At 39.1% G+C, this 9,302-nt stretch overlaps 1 protein-coding gene across 1 annotated transcript in view; it reads left to right on the forward strand.

Annotated features, from left to right (window-relative positions):
* The window catches only part of LOC105622210 (RNA pseudouridylate synthase domain-containing protein 2-like), a 129,237-nt gene extending 122,164 nt beyond the window's left edge, over positions 1 to 7,073 (forward strand). Inside the window, exons 5-7 of the mRNA XM_012203636.1 lie at positions 1,927 to 2,014; positions 5,946 to 6,122; positions 6,288 to 7,073. Of these exons, the coding sequence (XP_012059026.1) occupies positions 1,927 to 2,014; positions 5,946 to 6,122; positions 6,288 to 7,073 (1,051 nt within the window). The remainder of the gene's footprint in view (positions 1 to 1,926; positions 2,015 to 5,945; positions 6,123 to 6,287) is intronic.
* Positions 7,074 to 9,302: the final 2,229 nt, after the last annotated feature.

Genomic DNA, 9,302 nt, shown 5'->3' on the forward strand with positions numbered 1-9,302 from the left:
GTACGACTTACGTACGTAAACGAACGGTAAAACGGTAAACGTTTAGTTCTAACTACCTAACTACTCTACTACGTCGTACGCTCTCTTCTCTCTCTCTTCTTCTTCTCTCTCTCTCTCTCTCTCTCTCTCTCTCTCTCTCTTTCTCTCCCTCCCCTTTCCATCGTATTTGTTTTTTTCTCTTTGCTGAGGTTTCCTTATTGTTCACGTAGAGAGAATGCACACGTGCATAGGACACGTAGTGGGTGTGACCATAGTTTTGCGGAGTGGAAATGCATTAGGTAGATGGAATTCGTAATTGGAGCCGCCGCATGCACGTGCATTCACCTGCCATATTTATTTCTTTTCTTTTTTCGTTTTTTTTCCGCCTTTTCGCCTTCATTCTGGTTCTTCTCACTTCGCGGAACGCCCTTCATACGTTTACCTTAACGTTAGATAAAAGCGCAGCTTTATACATATTTTCGCGACGCTATTCTCGACCTGTTGGCTCCTCGCGCGAGTATTTTTGCACGCGTACATGTATGCGTAGAAACGCAGTCGGCACGATGGCACGATTTTTCCGCCTTTTGCGGTCGGACGATGTATGCAATCAATTCGCACGTGAATAGAATCGCGAAAAAGCGTAACATGCGTGCGGGCGTGGCGTTGACTGCCGATTGCCAACAATGAATCGCGATAAACCGATCGCTTATCAATTGGAGATCATTCACTGTTTCTCCTCGATATTACAGTAATTATCTACAATGTCGAACTTAATTGCCGGTTAACAATCTGAAGCGGTCGACAGTATTTCCACGGGTATATTATCCAAAGACATTGATTGTATTTAGTACCATTCACTGAATGCTCAGTAAGCCAGAAAGGAATTAATTTGTTTATTTATTATAATATTTGTAATATAGATATAATAACCTTTGTCTATTATAAATAATTTCTAATATTATATTTCTTACTTACTTATTATTGTTTATTATTTCTCTAAGACCATGAGAATGTGAGTGATATGAGCGTAATTTTATGTCGCTCATATAGCCTTAGAGAAATAACAAACAATAACAAGAAGTATTATATAATGTTAAAAATTATCTATAATAGATTATCTATAATAAGTTATTCTATTATAAATGATATTATATTATAATAAATATAGTAATATTATGATAAATAAATATATTAATTCGTTTCTTGCTCACTGATGATTAATGAGCGATTCAACAGTTTAATGTTGTTAAAGAGAAGGAAATTGGCTTCTTCACGCTCCTTCTTTTTAATTTTTGTTCACCACACACAGAGAAATGTTTGGTATATTTACGTTGTTGATATGTGACTAACAAAAACTTTCTTATTTTTTTCCATTAAAAAATTGTGTTGTTCTAATCAAAATTTGGTTAGAATAATCAAATTTTGATTAAAACATTATAATTTTTGTTATTCTAACCATATTTGATGTTCATCAAAAAATTATGTTGTAATTATGTTCTAATTAAAATTTGATAATAATAATAATTATTATAATAATAATCAAATTTTAATTAGAACAACACAATTTTTTGATGAACATCAAATATAGTTAGAATAACAAAAATTGTAAAAGTTTTTGTCACATATCAACATAAATAGATGACAAAATAAATGGTTATATGTACTAAAATCTTTCTCTAAATGTATTAGATATATTAGATATGGACTATTTAGATACGAATGTGGTCCATGCTTTGACTATCTACTCGTACGAGAACTACTCGACATTTCGTCTATCGCGTGTACGTACGAATGTGTGCGTACGTGTATGTGCGTGCGTGCGTGTGCGTGTGCGTGTGAATATGTTACGTGTACGTCTACAAACGTGCACTACGTACGCGTGTGCGAGATGTGTAAGCGCAAACGGAACAAAGCCACGTTAAGCTGGTTGCGATTGGTGTGTTGCAGACACGAGGTGCCTGTCACCTCGGAGCCGATCACGGTGATACACATGGACGAGGACGTCGTCGTGGTCAACAAGCCCGCCTCCATCCCTGTAAGTGGTGTACTGCCAGAACTGTACTGCCAAAAAATTATTTGTCGTATTGTCCAACCACGAAAACATCACACACACACACACACACACACACACGCGCGCGCGCGCGCGCGCGCGCGCGTACTCTTTTGCATGCCTCGACACTTTCCATGCAACCAAATCGCTTAACACTCGAAGTCCACTCGCGCGTTTCAGTCTATCTGAACAATTCCATAAGTTGTCTTTACAATTATAATGTATACAACCGCAGACTTTTACTAAAAATTATTTCGTAGAGCATGTTTTCGCAGGGTTAAAGTCCCATCGTTGTTAAAATTTAGAATTTCCAGACTCTATTCTTTTGCACTCTCACTAATGAAATTTTCCATCGCTTTGTATATATATTTGAGTGTACCCCATAAATTAAATTCTAGCGTGTCTCTCAACCGGGCCGCGCAAACTTCCGCTCTTTCAATGTCGACTTTCTGATTTCGTTAGCGTTCTTTTATTTCCTTCTTTCTCTCTCTCTCTCTCTCTCTTTCGACGCATAGAAGGCGACTAAATCGCCGCTAACGAGTCGTTTTTCAGACGGTGACTAACAAAACAACACGGTTTACAGATGTTGCATCAAATGTCAAGGGCCTCTGACGAGCTTTGCCTTTTTAAAATGCAACGTTTCGACATCAGGCGACCTCGGTCTCTCTTGGTATACTTCGAGATACGACACTGTTATGATTAAAAAAGAAAGAAAAATAAAGAAAAAAGGGAATTTAGAATTTACGCGCACACGTAGGTAACTCGCATAAATGTTCCGCGGTCGCGAATGCATTACGGCCGCAACCGCGCGAATAAAACTCACTATTAAAATGTTAATCATGCGCATTACGGCGCTCGCAAATCACGAATAATTTACTCCGCGCGCTATTATTGCCGCTCCACGATAATGTCGGACTTCGCGGACTCCGCTGTAAAAATACATAGGTAAAGGACAGGAGCATTTCTCGGCGAGTATAAAATGCAATACCGCGAGTCCGATGCATTAAACCGATGATATCGGTGATTCATTGGCGTAAATTAACGGTTACGGTGATTTCCTCGGAACGAGTTTAACACCCTTTCGTTTTTCCACTTTCCAGCAATTTTCGTCTCAGTTATTTCAATTCACAACGATAATAAACGCGCGACGACGTATACACCTGCCGAGAAAATAAGCGTCCCAAAGTTTCCAAAAAGAAGATGGCTCTGCAAGACCAGCTTATGAGACTTTAACATACTCTTTTTCTTTCTCTATATATCTTTTTATCCTCTGTTCTCTTTTCTCGTTTTCGCTGTCAGGACCGTTAGTTGTGCCACCACAGTGGTTGCAAGTTTTATTCTCCTACGACGGGCCGTGAGGCTTTGCTCAGTGATAAATACGGGCTCGGAGAACTAAGCTCGGCCACTTTTCCTCTCAAATGTCACCGAATGCACCGGTGGCTGCGTCCTCAGAGAGAGATCGTTAACAAGAGCTTGCGCAACAAAACAGCCGGGCATTAATGCAAAAATAATCCGACGCGCAAGTAGGTACTTGGCGAAGCACGAGCGCGATGCACGACTTAATGGTTCGCTTTCGCATCCATCCGGTTTCTCGAGTACTTTTTTCCATTTTTGCTCTGTCGCGAACTGCGAAGAGATCTCGGCCGCCCAACAATTGAATTAATTTTCGCGTGCAGACATCGTTAAAACCGTTATGCAATTGTGGCGCACCACGACTTTATCATGTCGCTTTCGCTTCCTTCTTCCTCTCTCTACGTGCATTGTGACAATAGCAAAATTATTCAACTTTTTCGTATCGTGTTTAGATCATTTTAACAGTAACGTATAATGCTCTAATTTAATTTATAAAATTTTAATTACATCAATATATTTGCGTTAGTATAATGTTTTCAGATTAATATATTTATATTAGTAATATAATATTATAATAATAATTTACTAATATATTTACATTAATGTAATATTATATTTATTAGAAAATCATGCATTATTAGTTATCAAAAGAGCAATGGTAACTCAATTCTTCGAGTTAACATGATATTTTATTATTTTTAACTTCCATGAAAGTTGTAGCATGTATGTCAAAATCAATTCATTTCTGTGGCTGGTTTCATAAACAGCGTTCACATATGCATTTAGTAAATAATAAACTAAATTTGAGTTAAAGCGACTCACTAATTATGTGGGAAATTGGGTTTCGGTAAAATGAATTAGTTTTCACATGTAATGTAGGCTTATAATGTGGCCTATAAATAAAAGATATCATGACGGAAAGAATAATAATGGATTAATAATGGATGGTTTTTAAAATATGTATCAAATGTGTAAACTTGTGTTCACAAAGCAGCTTTGATATATCTTAAAAATTATCCATTATTAAGTCTTGTATTTATAACATCTTTTATTCGCCACATTAAGTCACTCAATTTTCCATATTGAGAAAAAAATTGTTCATTTGATGAAATTAATTTTATCAAATAAATATTTTTTCTGAGTGCACATTATTAGTGCGATTTAATATATTTGTTTGAGTTAAATTATTAAATTCTGCTACTTCAGTTTTAAATTAACGGCATATAGAATTGTAGAATAGGAACTGTAGCGAAAATAAGTATAATTTGATATTATAAATTTAACAGTGCAATAACGGAGAAAATAGATTCTCGGTTATACATTTTTAGATTTTACGTAACAAAGTTTTATGCCGGGAAAACTCGTCGTGCGTACGACAAAATTGTAAAAAATTCGGAATTCGTTCGCTTGTTCGAAATTCTTGAAATTCATTTTATGGTGGAGAGAGGAATACACAGGAAGGTGTGAAATCCTAACGGTGGCGAATAGAAAAGAGCCTTCGATCGCCGGATTATTGTAGCGGTTTGCCGAGTCGCTAGGGGCGTTTGATAGCCGACGTACATTATTGTGCATACGTGTACTGTGGTGCAGATAGACGCGCGGACTTATCGAGCCAGGAAGAGTCCGATACGATCCGCCAGCTAGTCAGCCAGCCAGTTGTTGTACCTACAAATCCGCATTGTCGGCCGGAATGCATAAAGCTCGTCGTTCCTGTGCCACACTGCTATACTGATTCAAAACGATGAATCGACCTTCCTTTGTAGATGAGAGTGCTTTTTGTCCCGAATTTGCCAGGAGAAATGGATCGGTCGCTCTTGCGTGAATGCGTACACGTATGAGCGTCTGTGTATGTGTGTATGAGTGTGTATCTGTGTCTACATCGAATTTACATTGGCTACATGCCGATAGGCACTCAGTACATTCATTAAGTAGTATAAGCTCCATAAATTTACTGCTCACATCTCATTTCCTGAAGATATTCTGGTTACTTTATGAAAAGTTTAGAGTGAAATACAGGAGTAATTCTAGGTGCCTCGCGAATTCATACTAAAATTATAGTTAAATTATAATACAATTGCAATTACAGTTATTATTACCGTGAAAATGATAATAACTACATTTTTATGATAATAATGACTATAGTTGCAATTACATTATAATTTAACTATAATTTCAGTGTAAGTTTGCAAGATTATATCTAGGATACTTACATATTTCATAAACTTTTCATATAGTTATTATTATTATTATTTTTATGGTAATAATAACTGTAATTTATAGATCATTTTGGGTGTCAACTCTACATAGTTTTTGATAAAACTACTCATAGTTATTATTACTAACATAGCAATAATAATCATAATTGATAACATGTAATTATAGTCACAATAGAAATAATATAGTTACAAATATAAAAACTTTTCTCTCAGAATAAGCCGAAATTACATAAATTGTCTTGATTTTTCCTTTTCTAGTATTCAGACAACTTTTGGATTCTTAAATTAATACTTCAAGCGGAGCACGAAGTGAAAATAAAATCATTTGATCGTGTCTATGTTCGCAGGTTCATCCATGCGGTCGTTATCGACACAATACTGTGGTTTTCATTCTGGCGAAGGAGTATAATTTGAAGAATCTCAGAACTATTCACAGGCTGGATCGGTTGACCAGCGGCATTCTCTTATTCGGCAGAACGCCGAAGAAGGCAAGACAGATGGAGCACCAAATAAGAAATCGACAGGTTGGTTGCATAAGCGTATGTCTCGCGGGTATGCGAGAAAAAAACATATAGACATGCAGCTGGCGTCGCTCGTCCGTCGTTAAATGACGGAGACGCTTACATTGGCATAAGAATATGACGACCGTAATCGTTTCATACGTTGTATGTTGTATCTTCACATTCCAGGTTCACAAACAGTACGTGTGCCGAGTGGAAGGTGAGTTCCCTGAGGAAGAGGTGATTTGTTCGGAGCCAATCGAAGTCGTTTCCTACAAGATCGGCGTCTGCAAGGTCTCCGAGAAAGGCAAAGATTGCGTCACCCGCTTCAAGCGTCTCAGCTACAATGGCAAATCGTCGGTGGTGCTATGCAAGCCACAGACTGGACGCATGCATCAGATCCGCGTTCATCTGCAATACCTCGGCTATCCCGTGGTGAACGATCCTCTTTACAATCACGTGGTCTTCGGCCCGCACAAGGGGAAGGGCGGTAATATTGGCAAGACCGACGAGGAGCTCGTCCGGGATCTCATCAGCATTCATAATGCCGAAAATTGGCTCGGTATGGACGGTGATTCTGATATGAGCCTGTTCAAGCCGAAACTGGAATTGGAAGAACGCATGCTGGGCTCCGGCAATGACAAGGACAACGGTTCCTCGCCATCATCCACCCCGGGTTTAGTCGAGGATGAACAGCAGCAACAATCGCAGCAGCAGCAACAGCAGCCACAACAAGAATCCCTCAAGGTCACCGTGGGAACGCAGACAGGCTCGGAACCACCAGATTCTACTTTCGCCAACGACAAGGTCACTGTTGACCCGCACTGTTACGAGTGCAAAGTCAAGTATAGGGACCCGAAGCCGTCAGATCTGGTGATGTATCTGCACGCGTGGCGTTACTGCGGCCCGGGATGGGAGTACGAAACGCCGCTACCCGCGTGGGCAGCGAGCGATTGGACCGGCGACGATCGATAGTTCAGACAACGTGATCGAAGACGATCCGCGCGGATTCCTTGGCGAGTAGTCGTCATCGTTGTCGTTGCCGTCATCGAGTCTGAATCCCCTTTTTTGATATCCTTACCCCGTGCCTTCCATCCGCCAATGAGCGATTTTGACCATCGTACGCAAACAAGTACATGTAGACGAATATGCATACATGCAGACATATACACACAGTAAACAAACAGACGTGCATCCCCCTACAACTTGGCCGTCGGACTTTCCGGAATGCTGCGGTCCGAGAGAAATGGAGATTGCTGGAACAATCTCACGTCGCTCGATATGTACATTTCTGCAAACTCGATGCATTGTCATAAGCGACAACTTGGCGTCATCATGAAGCGATTCCGACGGATCATTATTTACGCGCAGAAATTCACGCTCGTTCTCTCGCGACAACCATTTACCCATCGCATGTGTTTTCGTTTCGTTATATATTTCTGGCAAAGTCTCACACAAATCCCTCATGCGGACGATTTTATGCGGGAAACGATCCGAGACACAACGCTATTATTCGGATTAATCATAGCGACAAAAGACAACCGCTGTTACCGATTCTATTGCTGTCCCGATTTCGGGAACCAGTTAATAAATCAGATTATCATTATTATTATTTTTGTCTCGCCGCAGCAATTTTCTGGGTTTCTCAATCATGTTTTTTCCGAGCAAACCTGGAGCGCCTTGTACAATTACGCAGTAAAGTTACGCCGAGATGTCGTAATAAGGTGTAATGTGATTGTTCTTACGATTGTTTCTTTCCGCGTAACAGCCGTAAGAATATTCTTGCATTGTCGGTTGATCGATGTGGATCTTATAAGTCGCAGGACTTCGTTGTAACTTCCGAATCAATAATGAATATTAATTTTTTTGCTATCAGAAAGATATATATTGTGACAAACAAAAGCTGTGATTATATTACCGTGATATTTCTCGATCAAAATGTTTAAAAATAATAAAGATGAAGCCGCACAGCAAAGCGACAAAGATGAAAGATAATTCTATTTTCATTTTAAATTATGATGGAAAAATACGATTAACTGAATAATTTTCGTTCAATTGTAATACAAATGATATTTCACGCGCAGAAATTGTATACAAAAATCATTTGCGCGAATGCTCTAGACTGAGACAAATGTATGTTCTGGAAAACGTGATGGTCTTGGCTGCTTTTATGAGCAGTAACGGTCAAAAAGTCACTGCCACTGAAGCGAGGTACCCCTAACATGTTAGAGAAGATTGATGCATCTGTCGGAGGTGGCATGATATCCGATGGATCGTATCATTCATCTTGATTTATGACGTACACAGAAACGTGGAAAGTCACGCGTCTCTCGTCTATTTTCTATGGTCGCGAGAAGTCGTTCGGCTCGCGCGCGACTGTTACTCTCCAATCTTATGGAACATTTTGATTCACGAGAGATACCGCTTGATCCATTTCTCAAAATTCCAGAACTTTGCAGAAGCAATGTCTTATCATCTAAGAATAAACGATGGTGCGCGAAGTAGCGGTAGTATGTGACGTTTCGCACTCGATCAGCGTTCTCGAGAGACATTCTCGGTAAATCACCGTCGTGACTTCGAATTTGACTTCGAACGGACGGAAGTGAACAGGCGATATCGATTATATTCGAGCAGTGTTGCTTTTGGCATCAAATCCACCTCAGTACTTTGGCTTGACAGAAGTCAGCTATAACTAAGAGATAAATTTATCCTCGACGGCTCCGGCTTTGGAACAATTTCAACGAAGCCCTGCGATTTCTGTATTATCGTATAGTGGTTATGTATCGCTAATATACTTATTATGAAAGATTACCATAAATGTCAAACGAGAGGGAAAGAGAAAAATATTTATACATCGGTATCAATGCCAATAGGAAACTCTCCGATGTGGTATCTTTGTTCAAGGCCGACGAACATGTGAATACTCATGTGAATTTGGCACGTGTTGAATTTCCACACATGTCGAGCTACATGTAACAAATTTTTAACGAGCAATTTATTGAATTTTTATTGGTAATATTTTAATAAACAATGCTACGCGCTCCATTGGCTCATGGCGGAATCTTCCTTCCTCTGGGTGACCAAATATGGCAAATATGACCGAATCAAATATAGCAAAAGGCTATATTTGATGTGAAAATAGATGTATGTGTGTATGCATATATATATATATATATATATATATATATATATATATATATATAT

Source organism: Atta cephalotes (genome assembly GCF_000143395.1).
Source record: "Atta cephalotes unplaced genomic scaffold scaffold00041, whole genome shotgun sequence".
NCBI lineage: Eukaryota > Metazoa > Arthropoda > Insecta > Hymenoptera > Formicidae > Atta > Atta cephalotes.